Genomic DNA, 19,173 nt, shown 5'->3' on the forward strand with positions numbered 1-19,173 from the left:
TGGTTCGCTTCTCGAAGTCAAGAAGAACCATGTCAGGCCTCGAGTGAGCAACAGAAACAATTGTCGAGAATATAAAGTTCCAGTATATGCGGCACTTCCTACGGTTAATGCCGTACGAACGACAGAAATGGTAATAAAGCACTCTTAGTGCCGCATTGTGTCTTTGAATGTAGGTCATTCCCGCGTGAGTTGGACAACTAGATAGTATCTGAGCTAAATGCTCGGGGTATGCATGGCACGCCCTGAAGTTATCATCAGGAATGTGTTGGCCAAAATGTGGCGACGGTATGTTAAGGTGGAAATGACACCGTCTTGCCATGCAAAAATGAAACCTTCCGTACCAGACTTCAATCCGGTCGATTTAAGGAAAGCAAACGTTAGCTCACACGACATTGACTGATCTTCCACATTTCTGTGGAAGATACCGTGCATCCTCTTATCGAGGAGTTGTTCACGCAAAAATTTTTCTCTTCTGCTTTCTTAATCCGGGCTTTCAGGAGTGAGTACTCGAGATAGATAAGATTTGATGCATTTTGCTCACCCCTAATACTGAAGTTAAGTCCGAGTGTTTCAGCAGCCTCCTCTGCTGCTTTGTACAGAAACGCTTCTTTGCCCACTTCTTCGTGCTTCCTGATCATTTTAAGAAGTGGGTCTCTTCCATTTGCGACTCTATGCGCTGTACTCAGAATAATCCTGTTCTTAAGACATTCGGGACTCAATATTCCGCGACCACCTTGACGGCGTGCGATGTACAGTCGCGGAACAGAAGACTTAAAATGCATGCTTTTGTTCGTGCGCATAACCTTTCTTGTCCCGATGTCAAGGGATCCGAGCTCTTCCTTCGTCCATGGAACTACTCCAAATTAAGAGAGTACTACCGGGACGGCAAGCATGTTCTTTGCAGATACTTTGTTCCTCGCCGACAGTTCGGAAAACCAAATCTGCCGGATGAGACGCTTGTATCTGCTTCGGATAATAATAATCTGTAACCAAACAGTTGCATTTTCAACCAAATACTTTCAAACAAAAGAGGCAAATGTTAATCAAAATAGATAAATATTGAACCAAACGGTGGAATTTTCAATGGAAAAAGACAAGTCTTTTAGAATACAGCAGCATTTTTACCCCAAAACGATTATTTACAGAATAAAAAGTAATTTTTTAATATATAAACAACACAATTTAATTTTCGACGAAAAAAGGTGCATATTCAAACAATCGAATTTTGAACCAAAAAGAATGAACTTTTAACAAAAAATAGCTGGGTTTTCTTATTCGATTCTATATATTTAGTTCGCACTTGAGCGCGAACACGAGAAAATGGAGAAGTTTCTCGAAAACAGAGAAATTCTTGAAAAAGAGGTAATGGGCACTGAGTATGAAGACTGCAATGGAGGTTTTAAATTAATTTATTTTGAACACTTTCTACTTGAAAATGTTCAACTGTTATTGGCTTGAAATCTGAAGAAAAAATAAAACGTAGAACATGCTTTCAAGAAATTAGAAATAATTATTCAACTTCAAAAGCTATTAGTTAAAAACTTGCAAGTATAAAGTTTTCATAATGAATTATTCAATTTGTAATGTCTTTAATTAAAACAGTATTGTTTTTTTTAGTTTTAAATTTCAATTTAAAATTTGTTAATGTAATTAAACTTTAAACTACGTATATATATATATATATATATTGAACTTCTTAGAAAAACGGACGAGAGTCGAAAAAGTGGCACGATCCGAGCCTTGTGTGAATATATTAAAAAATTATCCCAAGGCCGAAGCAGGAATTCAATATGAATTTTTCTGAATGAAATTGAGTCACTCGGATGAATGGCGAATAATTCCAAGAGGAGCGAGTATCCATTTGAGGACGTTCCAAATTGAAAATAAAGCGAGTCATAATGGCTGAGTGTCTGATTAAAATTCCGTGATTTTTCGGTCTGGTGTTTCCTTTAAAATTGTAAGAAACAATTTAGCGGAATAAGTCGGTCACGATGGCACGCGGAGACTTGGATCTTTGGTCTTTGGAGATTTAACGGTACACCTGGCCTCGGGAACAATTGACTTTGTCGAATCACAGACAGGCACACTTACCACGCAATTGATGCCATACTTGTGGCCAGAAAATTCCGCGATTTGCACGGCATTGCTTGAATCTGAAATGTCCCAAACGCGAACATTGGGCATGTGTCCGCATTCGCCGGTTGCCAGAAGTCTGCCATCCCCCGAGAGCGCGAGGGATGTCACTGTCTTCCGACATCCGTTCAGTACGTGTGTTTGCGTGTTTTTCCGTGGATTGAAAAGCACAACAGTGCAACTGTAACAGAAAAGAAAATAGTTTTATCAAACTGACCAATAGTTTCCAAAATTAATTCTAAATTATTCCTTATCTTAACTTACATACTTATTCAATTTTGATTATAAGGGTATTTTATAAAATTTCAGAATGTCTACAAAATCCTGGAAAAAAATTCCCTGAGAATTCCAGGATTTCTCCCAGGTATTTTTAGATTTTTCCATGTATAATTTCTCGTACAAAATTATATTTTTAACTTGAGATTCCAGCAATTTGGTAGAAAATGCAACTATTGCGTTTTTGACCGAATAATTAAATATTGTAGAAGGCAGTTGTATTTTCGACAAAAAAGATGAACTTCCAATCTAAAAGTTACGACATTTCTGTCTCTAATGATAGATTTAATGCTTTCACGATGATTCATTTTGATATAAAGAGATATTTCGGTTCCAAATCGTGTAAAAAACTACGAATTTTGCCAACGTTTCGTGAACATTGCAGTTCACTTCTTCAAGACTTCACTTCACAAAAAGTGAACTGCAATGTTCACGAAACGCCGGCAAAATTTGCAGGTTTGTACACGATTGGAATCCAAAATATCTCTCTTCATCATGTCTGTCTCTGTTCAGATTGACGAATGTTTAATAAATCAGTTAAATTTTCGACCAAAAAAAGATGACATTGACAAAATACTGGAATTTTCAAATAATTAGTTGATGTTTCTACATACGAAGATTAATATTGAACTAAAAATAATTGAATTCTTAACCCAAATAGACGCTTTTTTTAGAAGACAGTTGAATTTTCAACAAAACATGGAAAAGTTACAATTTGGAGTAAACTTTCAAGTCAAAAGATGAATTTTCTGTACAACAGTTGAATTTTCAACTACAAAATATACATTTGCAACCCAACAGTTAGATTTTTAACAAAAAAGAGGAAATTTCAAACCAAGAAGATTAATTTTCTATACCAAAAAAGAATATTCTTTAACTAAAAAAAATTAACAAAGCATATAAACTTTTAACCAAGTAGTTTAATTTTTAATTAAAGAAAATAATGTTCAACAAAATACTTCAAACATTTACCACACAATATATACATTTTTATCTAAAATTATTAATATTTAACTGCAACAGTTAAGTTTTTGGTCAAAAAAATTAATTCTAAACAAACAAAAAAACAGAATTTTTAACCAGAGATGAAATTCCCACTAACATAATAAATCTGGAACACAAAAATGATGTTGGAACAAAGTGTTTCCACCAACAAACAAGCAGTTCAATTTTCTAGCAAAAATATACATTTTCAAAGAATAATGTAAAAGTAGATATCCCAACCTATTCCAACCAAAAAAAGATTTTAATTTTAAATCTACAATAATTGAATTCAACCAAAAAAGGCGAATTTTCAAGAAAATAGTTGAATTTTCAACGACATAAGATTAATTGTCAACCAAGCAGTAGCATTTTATCAAGAAATTACTTTTTAACAAAATTGTTGAATTTTCACCCAAATAATAAAATGTTTAACTAAAAACATAATCGAAAGAAAGAAGCAACTGCAAAAAATACAAATCAAATACACTACTATTAAGAATATTATAATAAAGGGTCGACGCAAACTTAATTGTAAACATTCCCTTATTTTTCCCTGGCCATTCATATTTAAAGACCAGAATTTTCATCATACAACATTTCTAACATGGAATCTTCTTTAAATGGAATAAAATAGTTTCAAATAAAAAGTTCAAATTTTATTATCCTTGTCAGTTATTAAAATACAGGACGTCAATAAGCCAGTACTTTATTTGGGAAAAGGTTAAAATTCAGATTTTTATGCGTACTTCAAACTCGAGATACATTCGCAAAACACCAGTAAAGCAAAGACTTACGATTTTTATCATATTTTAAATTAAATTTATCAATAGAAAAACTAAATTCAAATAATGCATATAATTTCTTTTTAAAAAATGTTGGAAAATTATTTCTCCGTAAATCAGGAACAAGTGCAGATACATTATCAATACTTCCTCGAATTTATATATGTATATAGAACTTAGAAAATAGAGTTTATCATCGACTATTGCACTTTCTCCTTACTTTTTTCTTTTTCCGTCTTTTCCTTTTTTCCCCTTTTCTCTTTCCTCTCGTTGGCATTCTTCCTGACCCCATCAACTGAAGGACAGGAGAAAAGAGTTGAAGGGGCCAAAAGAAGCACAAGAGACCAAAAGAAGTGTAAGTATCGATCAGGGTATATTTACTTTATTGACATAGAGAAATAGGAGATAGAAAAAAGAGAAAAGCCTACAGTAAGTAGTAACAGACATAGTGACTGAAAAAACAGACAGACAAACCCAGTCAGACAATCGGTCAAACAAATCGAAGGGCAGAACACGAGAAAACGAGGTGTTATCGTCTCAGAGGTACGTGATGGGTCAAATTACCGCAATGCCTCGTGACTTGGTATAGGCACCAGTTATATACTATTTACTATACAGATACTGCTTTTAAAGGCCACCGCGAATATTCACCTTAAGATCATAAAGCGTAACAGAGTACCGCGCAATCCTATCGGTCAATCATCGCCATTCTTTGGCTATACAATATACATACATAACGGCATATCGACTCACAATCGATTGACTCGAGGCAATATTATGCGACTCGCAATAGCCATGAGAAAATTGCTTTGACAGTATAATGCCTAGTCACGAGTGTCGAGTGATCTTGATTTCAACTTTTGTGCACCAATTTCAGAGCTATTTTTAATAAAATATAATTAGAACTATTCAAAAGGGAATTTTATTAAAATCATATAAATATATTACAGTCAAGAGTGCGGTGAACAAACAAAAGCGTTTTCATCCGAAGCGGCACTCTCTCGGGTTTGTTCCCCATTAACGACAGTCCCAAAACCGACACAGTCTCCGAGTTTCACTGTATTACCTATTTGTTTGGTAATATTTTACAATTAAAATAAGGTAAATGTGAATCGGAAAGTAATAAAATAATATTGAAAATAAGCGTTGAACTGTCACCAATAAAGTTTATATTAATTGCACTTTTTCTCAAAGAAAGGTGAAAGTATATTAATTGAGAGCATGTTGGATCTAGATATATTCAGAAAAAAAAAGATTCTTGTGGGTGCAAAAATGACTTCCCGAAATATTACGCAAAAGAAAAAATTCTCATTTCACACAACACGGTCAAAGGTCAAAATCACGAAAAATTATTGGCCTGAAAGTAAAGTGGAAAATTACATTTTTACAGCCCCCCCCCCCCAGAAAAATAAAAACCCTATTTTTCCGATGTATCCTAACACTTACTTTTGGAAGCATCACAATGTAAAAAACGCTAAATTACCAGTATCGAAATTTTAAATCTCCGAATAAAAAAAATAAAAAAATAAAATAATAGAAGATCTTTACATTTTTTTAAGATAAGGTAGGATTTAAAATAAGCTAAACGATTTTTCGAAGTTCCAATTTAAAAAATTCTCCGGTGACTCATTTTTAATTTCAGAGGGTTCGTTTTAGAACTAAAATTCCGTTAATTTATCCGGCTATATACCCCTATACATAACTCCACACCGTAGGGGAGCTGGAAAAGGGGCTGTTTGTACCGAAATATCGATACACGTAGACACTTCCTTTTCTTAAAAGGGGAGGAACCATACATATTTTGTGTGATTGAAAAATAAACACCAGATGTTTGTCAAATTTTCAAAGGTGTATTTATTTGTTGACGAAATAAAAATAGATTTCTAAAAGTGCAGAAAATTACACTATAAGAAAAATGGACACCCACTGATGATCATATTTCAATTACCTAAAATATTTTTTAAACCTTCAAACTTGAGACAATCATAATTGATAAGTGCATGATAAAAGCTTTCCAAATGTTTGGATTAAACAAATCTGTCAAAATTTCAAGAAATATAATGCTTTTATTTTTATTTTATTCTTATTAAACTGTACAATACAAAACGTTGTCAAGATAATCTGCAATGTCTTCTGTTCACAAAAGAGGAGATAAGGAAGAAAATACAGAACATGCAGAATTTGCATTTTGAAAGGTGGAACATATTCTATGCGTATATGGACTAGGTCTGGTATATTGTTTCAAGGCATATAGAAATTCCTTTCTCTTGAGATCATTTCAATATCCATTTTCTCGTTATCGGATCAGAATGAAATAAAATGATTTCTGCGAGGTGAAGGTACTGAAACTCCTGAGTCTTTTCTGGTCTGGTGTTCTGTTCGAATACCATGCCGAGACTGAGTCCTGAGAGAAAGCCGAGCATACCTATTTGGATTGCAAAAACAAAGTATGAGATTGAACCTCGCAAAGTACGTTGCGCTTCCGCTTATACGTGAACTTGACTTTTATTGTGCCAATGCAATTTACAAATCTTGAATATCTTCTGGGTCTAATTATTTATTTATTTACATCTTCGATGACGAAGTTATGTAATTAAACTTAAAAAATATAAGAATGCTTAAGAAAACAGTAGAATTTTCAAACCAAAAAGATTAAACGTCAACAAAAACAATTGCACTGTCCACCAAATAGTTGGATTTTCGATTTAGGAATTCCGAATGTTTTAGAAAACAATTAATTTTTAAACCCGGAAAGATTCCCTCTGAAGATTTAGGCAATGTCTTAAATTATTATTATACTATGTTATTTATCAGAGCGATATCTACGAGTAAGAGCAAATAATTAGTTTCTTACACAATTACCATAGGATGAAAATAGCAATCTCGTTTAATGCTCGTAAACTACACACTACCACGATCGTTAAAACACAGCGGCTGCAACTGTTTATAAAAACAAAGCGCGTGCTAGACAATATTCTTTCTACGAGAATGTGCACGTCTCGTCGAACAAAGCGCTTCCTTTAAGAAAAGACAATCTTCTGCAGACACTTTGTATTTACAAAAACTTCACCCTTTTCATTATTATCTTCTCCTCTTCATATTATCTTCATTCATCAAGCAACAATCTATTTTATCTATTTGATCAAATTATTAAATAGGCATGTACAAGCAAATATGATTTTTCTATAAAATTAAAGGGGCCATTTTCCCCAAGTTTAGTTGATATAAAATAAAGAAGTATATGACAAATTATTTCAATAAGATAATGAGAAAGAATGAGGTAAATCATAAGATATTAATGCCAAATGCGTCATTAGAGAGATCCGATTCTTCCTGGATTATTCTGTCTCAGAGTCCGTTTATGTGCACGGATTTCCGGTTACTTCACTTTCAGCTGAGTAGCCAGTGACATTGAAGTTGCCCGATAATTCGAACGGGTTAACAAACTTTAACGATTGAATGAGTCAGAGTCTGGGGATTGGATGAAAAAAAGGAGAGCCACATATATAATTAAGAAGTTTTTTCATTTAAAAAATTATTTTTACGAAAAAACTTCTAATATCTAGAGACATCTACTGTATGAACTTATGAATTTTATGAATATTTCTTTTAGTAACTTGCAACTTTTCCTTGAAATGCTACTAAAAAGGATTAATGGGTAGATACTTGTATCCAAGGAAATTAGTAACCGTTATTCAATAATTTTAAATGTATATTTAACTGACTTTATATTATTGAGTTCTTTAAATTTCAATGATTTTAGGATTGGAAAAGTATAGTTTAAACTTTTAAGTTTGATAAATCTCGTCTATTTTCCGATCCGACCCGGACAAGAAATCAACACATGCCCCGATCAGGCCAGGATGAGCACAGATTAAACCCCGATAGATAATCGGGTTTCATGCCGTACTTATTTACAGTTCGATAGACGATTGAGGATAAGTCGAAATTAGCCAAAAGAATTTTTTCATTTAAATCAAATTTTAAAAAAGGTTTTGTTTCAAAAATAGAAAAATAATCATGAAATCAATCGGAACTTCAAAATTTGGTTTCTACGGGGTTTTTGTACAATAAAAAAAAAGTTAAGTTAAACAGATTGAAACCGAGCTAATCAGTATAGCCTTCAGTGAACTAGTCCAATTCGTGGTTTAGAGAGTCAAAATATATTCAAAATAGAAGAAGTGCAATAACTTATAAATAAATGTTGTCTGGAAAGAAATCTTTGACAATCTATATTTTCTCGGTTGAACAAAAAAGGAGATAAAGTTTAAAAAAATCGATGATGTAAAGGTCTAGTTTGTATGATTCCGGCGTCGAATTCACCTTGTATACACTGAAAAAGAGTACCAATGTCAGAGGAGTGAGAGAGAGAGAGAGAGATCAGACAATCGAGCTTCTCGATTTACCTACATCTACTTTCGAGATAAAGAATCTACCGTGAGAAATTGAACTGTAGACTCTGCTAACTAATCAATGAATAATTCAGCGTTCAGTAGCAGTGACTGCAAGCTAATGGAAGATTGCCCTTCTCTGTAGTGTATGCCTCAGATTAGTGCATACAACGGTTTTCTGGTCGTGATTCTCCCAAGTTTAAAGGTCATATAATTTCATCCATGATTTCCTACATTTAAGATCAAAACACTTTCTTATAATATTCAGGATTTTTGAAACGATGATCTGCTTGACCAGGAGTCCAGAAATAAGTAATTTTTGAATAAAAAATTACTCTCCTAGGTAGAGATAAGAGTTTACTTATAATTATGAAAGGATGAAAAAAAGTAAGCACTATCTTATCCAGGATAATTTTACTACATGAAGAAATTTAGACTTCAAATGGAAGACTATAACTTTATCATTGTATTGTTCTTTTCCTGCTTCGAAATTAGTAAGAGTCTTTTATTAGTACTTGAAGAATTGGTAATTAATTGAATAATTTTTATCGATCAATTAAAATAGAAAGATTACTAGTCTACATCAAAATCATTGTAGGTCATGTGAGATTCGTATTTTGTTATTACAAGCAATCATTTAGTGATGATATATTATTATTAAAAAAACTCTCAGACTTAAACTTTTGTGGTCCAATATGTATTTAGAATTTTTGGTTTTAGGTGTTTATTCATAGTACAACGGCATCCATCCGACCATAACCGAGCCAAGCACTGCTTAACTTCGGCGATCGAACGAGTCTTTAAAAAATTCCATTTGTTCAAACGAATAAGTTAATAATTCATTTTAGAGAAGTAAGAAGTAGTTAAAAGTTCTGGAAAGAGAATCTACAAGGATTTTTAAATTTCAGTAGGACCCTAGAATTTCAAAAATTTCAAAAAAAGCTTTCAAAGAAAGAGGTTTCCAAACTTAGGATGTTTGGTTTTCAACTCCACTACATTTAATTTCCACATTTAGAACATTACAAATTTTGAAACAATTTCAAGTTCGAATCTTGTCAATTTACAAAATATTCGGTTAGAATCATACAAATTCGGAACTTTTAAAGCCTTTAAAAGCTTTTGAATTTGGAAGATTAAATTTTGAAAACCATTTTGGCTCAGACTAGTAGATCGAAAACTGTCATTCTATCGACACAAAAATCTCATTTATCTCAATAAAATTGGAAATGATAAAATCTTACAAGACTTGAAATGATGTCGCCAATTCGCTTGTAAGAGGTTGTAAAAAAATAATGAATCTTGCTCCATTCTGTAGCTCAGTGGAAAAGAGCACCAGATCGGCTATCTGTAGATCTAGGTTCGAATCCCAGTGAAGCTAGAGACAATTTTGCACAGCTATACAATAGAAAACATTTTTGTTTGTACGAGTACATTTAAAACTGTAATTATATCGACAAAAAATTATAAAACGAAATGATTTTAATCCAAGCTTAAAAATGCTAAGTTTTTTTTATTTTTAGTGTACTTTGTAGATACCAAATGTCAAAAATAGGTAATCTAAAGGGTCAGTGTTCTACTGGGAATAATTTTATTCCCTTTTTGCTTTTAAAAAGTTAAATTTCATTTTTATATAAATTTAGAGAATTAGGGTAGCGAAATTGATTTTTAGTAGTGAAATGCAGGAAGGTGAAACTGCGACAAGACAAGTTTGATCTCCGAAGTTATATCGGCATTTCGGAGTGAATGATGACGAGGCGTCTTTTGTCTTCTCTTTGAGTGAGTCTTCTACAAAGCAGAGAGGACAGGTCATGTGAAGAGGTACACTCTCCGACCTAGTAAAGCTAGCTCACGATTCATCTACACAATATTCACATATACACAGCACAACACTAAAAGTTTTGACGTTCACGTGGCTTTTACTATAAATAAATTTTATATCTTAAATATTTCCTTTATTTCAAAAAATTAATTTACTAACCAAACTAAAACCGCAGGCCCAAATTTTTGTACACTAATCTATTTTTTGGTATTAACTTATTCCTTCCACCCCGTAGAAGACACTTTCCCCCTCCACACGCCCCTAGATAACACCTTTTTTCTCCCCCCTCTCCTAGAAACCACCTTTTTCTTTCCACATCCACGTGGATACCATCTTGTTCTCTCCAAACAACCCCACATACAACATTTTCTATTCACAGACCCCCCCACCCACACACACACATGAGGTCCCGGACGCTGGAATTACAACATTGCCATATTGATGTGGGCACTATGCCATAATTTAGTGCTTATTTAGTGCTAATTTATGCTCCAGAAAAAAATTTTTGTCCGGTAATTTTGGCCAAAAACATGAAGTGATGCTAGCTTCAGCTGAAGCAACAACTCCGGTATGCGAAACTCGGAAACTATTAATGGTATCAAATTCTCCTTTGCGCAGGAATTTACTGCTAATTAAGTGCTCTGTATTTGTGCTATGCAAAACTCCGGGCACTTTTTTTTACCAAAAACGTGTGGTAATGCTGACTTCAGGTGACTCTGGTGTTGTGAAACTCGGAAACTATTAGTAATACCAAGATCTGCTTTGCGCAGGAATGTAGTGCTACTTAAGTGCTAATATGGTATTTTCTGCGAAAACTAAATTTTGTGCCCGGTAATTTTGACCAAGAACATGTAATAATGCTGACTTCGGGTGCCTTATGGTGTTGTGAAACTCGGAAATTATTAGTAATATCCAGATCTACTTTGCGCAGGAATTGAGTGCTAATTAAGTGCTAATATGTTCTGCAAAAACTAAATCTTGTGACCGGTAATTTTGATCAAAAACATGTAGAAATGCTGACTTCAGGTGACCCTGCTATGTGAAACTCGGAATCTATTAGTGATATCAAGATCTGCTTTGCGCAGGAATTTAGTGCTAATTAAATGCGGATATATTGCGCACTAAATTTGTGCGCAAAGCAGATCTTGATAAAACTAATAGTTTCCGAGTTTCGAATACCAGAGTCACCTAAAGCTAGCATTACTACACGTTTTTGATCAAAATTACCAGGCACAAAATTTATTTTTTGCAGAATATATTAGCATTTAACTAGCACTAAATTCATGAGTAGAGCAGATCTTGACATCACTAATAGTTTCCGAGTTTCAGAACACCAGAGTCACCTGCAGCCAGCATTACCACATGTTTTTGGTCAAAATTACCGGGCACAAAATTTAGTTTTTCCAGAATATATTAGCACTTTATTAGCACTGAATTCCAGTGCAAAGCAGATCTTGATATCACTAATAGTTTCCGAGTTTCACAACACCAGAGTCACCTGAAGTCAGCGTTACTACATGTTTTCGATCAAAATTACCGGGCACAAAGTTTAGTTCTTTGGAGAATATATTAGCACTTAATTAGCACTAAATTCACGCGCAAAACTGATCTTGACATCACTAATAGTTTCCGAGTTTCACATAGCAGGGTTACCTGAAGCCAGCATTTCTGCATATTTTTTATCAAAATTACCGGGCACAAAATTTAGTTTCTGCAGAATATATTAGCACTTAATTAGCACTAAAATCCTGACAAAGTAGATCCGGATATCACTAACAGTTTTCGAGTTTCACATAGCAGGGTTACCTGAAGCCAGCATTTCTACATGTTTTTGATCAAAATTACCGGGCATAAAAATTAGTTTTTTCAGAATATATTAGTACTTAATTAGCACTAAATTCCTGCGCAAAGCAGATCTTGATACCACTAATATTTTCCGAGTAAAATTACCGGGCACAAAATTTTGTTTCTGCAGCATAAATTAGCACTAAACTATGGCATAGTGCCCACATCGATATGACACGTGTGTGTGTGTGTGCGTGTGTGTGTGTGTGTGCATGTGTGTATATTAAAGTCAGAATTATATTTATTTACAATATTTGCTATTATAATTCAGAAATATAGAATATTTAAAGAATAATTAAAGAAATTCTTATCTGTAACAAGGAATTCTCAAAAGCTATCGGCTTCTGATTTGATATAAGGATTTTCTTTATTACTTTTTTATAAATAAAAATAAAAATTATTTTACAAAAATTCCTGTCCCATGCGAAAAATTTCCTGTTCCAAGAAAAACCACAATTCTTTACGGAAACACCCTGTCCAAAAGAAAAATAACAATTCTTCCACGAAATTCTCTGTCCTTAAAATTTAATATCGCAATTTTGACGTAATGTAAGCCTTTTCTGAAATTCCTTGTCAATATTCGGGATGATTGTAATTCTTTACGTGATTTTGTTTATATTACTTTTATTTATTCCCTCTGTACCAACTTAGAAACTTAATTCATTTGGAAAATCCCCTACTGCAAGTGAGAATAATGATTTTTGTTCAGACTCCCTATTCCAATTCAAAATTAGAGTAACATCGCCTCGGGTAGAAATTTAAGTCGGGGGATGGCCATTCTACGGCTGTAGAGCCCGGCTTTAAGCCGGGAGCTGGCCGGGGAGACCGACTTTAAGTCGGGCTCTGGCTGGGGTTTCTAGTCGGAATCCGGCCAGCATCGTCACGCTGCGCTGGCCAGCACCCGGCCATGGAGCATGACCGGGAGCTAGCCGGGGAGCACGACCGTGGCCCGGACGGAATCAATTGGCGCTTTACTAGATTTAAATGATTCGGGTTTCAGTTGTATGTAGGGCATCTGTCACTGAATTAGGGGATCAATTAAATTATTTTTACTGCAAAATTAGAGCATATTAATAAATGAAATTCCACACACCCAGCACACAGACAATTTTAACTATTTTTACGAAGTCGTTGACAGACAAAAAAAACAAAAAAAATAATAGTCCTGTTTAGAGTAAATACATATATTACATTTTTAATTATTATATTACAAATAAAATTTCTAACGCTACGGGGTGTCGAAGCTACATATATATACCTAAATCTAACGCCTAGCAGTCGGGAGTGCTAACCACTGCGCTAAACCGACAAGTTGAAACTAGTTGAAAAAGCCATCCTCATAAGCTACAGTTCAGAAAAGCTAAAGTACCAAATTTTAAGCTCTCCTTTTCTAATTATTTATTATTATCTGACGTTATGTAAATGTAAAATACAGGAACTTTTAACAATAATATCAGTAAAACACTTGTTAAATAAATAATTTAAATAGATTACAATTTTTCTTCGCGTGATATTTCGTTTTTTCCCGTTTTAGACTACTTTACAACTTTTTACAATGATAGGAAATGTAATTTTTTATGAACATTTAAAATTTTTAACGACGGAACTCAGAAATTTGATCGCGAGTGTTCACAATTTCTTAATAATAATTTTTTTTTAACCTTCTTGTAAGGTTTGGTTTTTAGGTGTTTTATACTATTTTACAACGTATAAGATTGATACAAAATGTAAATTTTTTCTGAACATTTGCAATTTTTCATAAAGATGGAACTTATAATTTTTCTATTAAAAAAATGTAAATCATATATTTTGCAGAAATTTTGAAATTTGCATACACTGTAAAAAAAGGTTGTGAAATTTTAGTACGCTAAACGTATGTGAAAAGTGGACTCACGCGCAGCTGCGTGAAATTGGTATAGAAATGTCTAAAATTGTACAAAAGTGTAAAATTCTCAACTGAATTCAAATTTAATACGTGACGTTAAATAAAGCAACGGAAAGTGGAAAATTTCTCCAAAATATCAACCTAACCTCAAATACTTAAATCATTAAGATCATATTAAGAATATATTTATATTTAAATATGCTTTCGCCGAAAGTCAGCTATAAAGTTTGCAAGCTAAAATGTACGTTCGCTCATAACACGCGAACAAACGAGTGAAAAAAAGCTCTATCGCGAAAATTACACAAATGTGGAATATTATACGAACGAATCTATAATTACGATAAAGTGGAGAAATTGTCGTCAGAAAATAGAAATTTATGCGCAGTCGGTAATTTTACCAGCCTGGGGAATTTTACTAAGTACAGCGTTAGTCCTTTTTTTACACACTCTGAACGTAGTGATTTTCAACAAGTCGTATGAATTCATGAAAAGTCATAGAATTAAACCTGTAAGAGACGTCATTCTACACAATATGTGGAAATTTGCTTTCTAACCTATAATTTTAATGCATCTAAAATTACATTTTATATGTGTAAATCTACACTTTGAAGTCCAATTTTAAAACGTATTTTTTACAGTGTAAGGTAATTTTAAAATCACGCCAAAAAACTCGTCGTTTCGAGGCGTTTGTCATTTGCTTTTTATATTTTATATTAGGTATTATATTATTTAAAATTAAATATTAAACGTTTACAAAAGTTTAAACAATTATAAATGTAAATCTGTATGTTTTTTGCCGTTATTAATTTATAGTTTTATTATAATCTCTATTTGAAAATGTTTTCTATACATTTATCACGATTCGAGATTTGTATACATATCCATTTCTTAATGAAATCAGAAAAATTAATCAAGTTATTAACAAAGTTTAACAATTTCATTATTGCCAATTAGCGCTCGGCCAGCTACCGTCTGAGCATTCGATCATAAGATTTGCCCGACCAGGGCCCAGTCAGCCCCCGACTGGGGTTTTGGCATAAATTTTGCCTAGCGAGTCTTCGACTAGCGCGCGGCTAGGCTCTTAAAAGACAAACATAGCCCGACCAGTCCCCGACCAGAAACCTTGTTATACTAGGGCTAACCCGGGCTACTTCCACACGGGGGTCACTGAATAAAATTTTCGGTCATTTCCCGTTTTTTTCGGTGAATTAATTTCTCGGTTGTCTCGTTTTTCCGATCAGGTAGACACCCTGCTTATTTTCCCCTTAATTAAAATAGAAATCACCTTTCCCCTTCCACCCACCTAATTATATCATGTTTCCTCCTCCATTTCCAGATCAAACTTTTTCCCTCTCATCCACCTTTGAAACAACCATTTACCCTCCACCCAATCCTAGATATCACGTTCAAAGAATAATAAATCGTAAACGCGAAATGCATTACCTTCGTGAGTACAAAATAAAATTAACAAAATAAAAATTCAAGCAAATGAAATTAATATAAACCGACATAATGTATAGAAGACAGAGATGGAACTTGAAAAAAAAGTTTCTCATCCTCTGTAAAACATGATCAATCACGTTTTTCGATGCTGAACCAGGCTATCAATTATAGTGATCCCTGAACTTTTAGATTCGTTTCGAAAATTCTTGATCGCACTTGAAGTTGCAGTCTTTGGCCGTGGGAAAACGGGCCAAAGACAAGGAGTTAGATATACCATACCGGTAAGACTGAAGTGCTTAATGTGCACTATGCACTATGCAGTTCCGCGACACGGCTTTATACGAGTTAACAGAAAAGTTCTCGTATGCGGTAGAATGGCACCAGTGGAACGACCAGGATTGCTTCCCGATAGCCATTAGAAATTAATTTAACCTACTGGCGTTTTGACTCTTATTTTTGTTTTAGTGGCTGGCTGGTATACTAGAAAAATGACAAGCAATGATCCTACACATCCGGCCAGATAAACAGCCAGATAAACGCGAAAACTCATTTCACTTCTCTAGATTTCAGAGCACGACTTAATGCATTTCTTTCATTCCAACTTGCACCTAAAGTGTCTGAGGATTTTGTCACATTGTTCTTTTTTGGGATTTCATCGGAATTAGTATTGAATTTTTCTAGAAGTTACACGCACTGTTTTTACTCCAAGATACCTGTTATTAACATTTACTGACATTCGAGAACTTTATTTGGATTTAAATTAAACTATTTAAAAAAAAGTGAATATCTGAATTTCAGAATTTTATCATACATTTTCTTAAACTCAGATACAATTAACATGAAATCAGATAAATGTTAGCATAATTTAAGTTCATCACTGAATTTAAAGTAAAGCCTTTTTAAGTATTTTTTTTCAATGTGCTTGGTTCCACAATTTCCGTTTGGATGACTTAAAACTGCTCCATTTATTACGTTTGGAATTTAAAAATGAAATACGCTTCTAACTTTCAGTTTTTTCCCAACTGTTAATTTCATTTCTGATTTTTATGGTGGCCAAACACCTCGCTAAACATTTTATTGTTCTTGTAAATAAAGATTTTAAATAATCTACTTGAATAAAATAATATAACTTAATTTCACTAAATAAAAAATTATTTATTATCGTTATTTCCTTAATAATGAGGAGCTGATAATTGAAATTTTGAAATATTTCAAAGAATTTCTAATTATATAACGTCATTTCAACAGAATTCAACAGATTTCGAGGAACTTTAAAGGATATCAAAGAGATTTAAAAAGATTTCAGATCCTTTTTAGAGATTTTATAAAGATTTCATGAACTGTCAATATGGATTTTAAAGAATTTGCTAGATTTTCAAAGTAATTTAGAAGATTGTTAGGTATTTTCAAAGTATTTAAATATATTTATTGAGCTTTCAAACCATGTCAAGGCATTTAAAGAAATTTTGAAAGGTTTAAAACAAATTTTTTTCTTTTTATTCAAGTAGTTTACAACATAAGTAAATTTAAGTAATTGAACTTTTATTTTCAACTATTTACCCTTTTTCAGCGCAACACAACTTAGTACATAAAAAATGAAAGCAAGCCAAAAAGTGTCGATTAATCGGATAATTCTGGTAAAAAAATCATAAAATGATAACTCTCGAATCTATGAAGGTTCTTATAGTATGGCACAAATAATTATTGACATTGCAAAAACCTCTACAAGAGGGGAATTTTCTACATTTGTACGTGATTCCAATTAAAAATGTAAAAATGCAATTTAAAATTATTCACTTTTGAATGCCTAATTCTTCAACGTTTGATTTTCAAAGTCTCAAACAAAAAACTTCTCAGTTATGAAAACTTTGATTTAAGTTATTACATTTAAGGTATTATATTTGGAATCATTCAATTCTTCAGGTTTCTACTTTAAAATTATTGTTCATGAATGTCAGTAAAAGTTGTTAATATGAATTTTGGAGTAGAACGCAGTCTGTCTAATTATTAAAATCTACCGTTAAAATTTGAAACTCATAAGCTTTAAACCAAAAATAGTTTGAATTACCTATTCTCTTTTCATAGTTATTAGATTGCTGTAGATGAAATGGCCGGTTTTTATTTTATTATAGTTTACATGTTACTTCAAAAATTATTTGATTTCAATTCAAAAACAGTTAAGTTTATTTTAAAAATGTCAACAAAATGGTAGAATCCTTAATCAAAAAAGATTAATTTTCAACCAATGACATAATACATATACTGCCATAGAAACTAAAAATATACATAAGTCCAATCTGACTCGAACTAAGAAAATCGAGAAAAACTTCTTGCCCAAAGAACTTTAATATCGAATACAATTTTGGATAATTAAGATACGTTATTTGGGTAAAAATAATGTGCTTTTTCATGTTTTGCAAAAAAAATTGATTTTTCAAACAATTTCTATTAGAAAATGGACTTGCGATGTTTTACTAGTCACGGAAAGTCAAAAATACAAGGTAAAAAGAGCACAAAGTCACTTGCGGACGATGCCTTTGTCGAAGAGCTCGAGCGCAGCCTCAAAATACAGCATCAAAACATACGTAAGGGACAACGTGTATTTCGTGGCTGTTCCGAACTTACCTGAACAATCGTCGCTAGTGTATAGCCGAATTTAGCCGGGACTTATTTCCCGTGGATTTCCGTTCATAGTCCGAGTTAATTTACAAGGCTAAGGGCCAATTTCACCAACTCTGACTAAATCTATGATTAACTAATCATGATTATTTTTTAATCAATGATTAAATCAGCGTTAACCAGCGATGCGTTCTACCGAGCATTTTCAACCTCTGATTAGTTAATCATATACTTTGTTCGTAATAAGGTCTAGTTTCTAGGTCTTTCTGTTGTAACGGCGACTCTGATTGGTTAGAACGAAATTCTTCATAAACACTCGGCATCATATTAGCATATGATAAGATTCCCCAAGTTTGAGGTTACGAGTGGTTTCAGTGGCAAATGTAATAGAAGAGAAGTGGCAGTTGTGTCTGAATATTCGTGGCCTTTTCTGAACGTAGTTAAGCATTTCAACATCATCAGATGAGGATAAAATATCATTGTAAAACAGAGCACTAATTCTTTCCTGTATACTGCACACACTGCACTTGCACTTCAATTTCGGGGTTATGCTACTTAAATCACTGATTAAACTCCATAACCAGCCATTATTGGGCGGTTAAGTTAACCCGTGATTATTTTCCCCTAATCATAATTAAAAGAATGGTAGAACGCAAAGTATTGATTAAATCAGGTTAATCAATGATTAACGACTTAATCAGATTTGGTGAAATTGGCCCTTAAAGATACGTAAGGGCAAGGCGATTCTTTTCGTATGTCAATTCGCGTCGCACTCGGTCACTTTTACAACGCAAAAAAGACACAAAGTTCTTTAGGTTCTTTTTCATGTGCATGCTGATGACGTATTGCCGTCCTTGTACAACTTTTAGGACACGCAAAGTTATTTGTGTATTTTTTTCTGTTGTATTTTTCAAGTTTTTCGACTTTTCTCATTTATTAGCAATCGTTTTTTGCAATAAATATGAATAATTAATAGATTTTATTAACACAGTTAGA

General features: G+C 33.2%; 1 protein-coding gene across 9 annotated transcripts in view; it reads right to left on the reverse strand.

Annotated features, from left to right (window-relative positions):
* The window catches only part of LOC117175989 (mitogen-activated protein kinase-binding protein 1), a 261,034-nt gene that overhangs the window by 42,169 nt on the left and 199,692 nt on the right, over nt 1–19,173 (reverse strand). For all 9 annotated transcript variants that reach the window (XM_033365905.1, XM_033365902.1, XM_033365904.1 and 6 more), the window contains one exon: nt 2,092–2,314. In XM_033365905.1, coding sequence (XP_033221796.1) covers nt 2,092–2,314 — 223 coding nt within the window. The remainder of the gene's footprint in view (nt 1–2,091; nt 2,315–19,173) is intronic.

This window comes from Belonocnema kinseyi, chromosome 7 (assembly GCF_010883055.1).
Source record: "Belonocnema kinseyi isolate 2016_QV_RU_SX_M_011 chromosome 7, B_treatae_v1, whole genome shotgun sequence".
In the NCBI taxonomy this organism is placed as follows: domain Eukaryota; kingdom Metazoa; phylum Arthropoda; class Insecta; order Hymenoptera; family Cynipidae; genus Belonocnema; species Belonocnema kinseyi.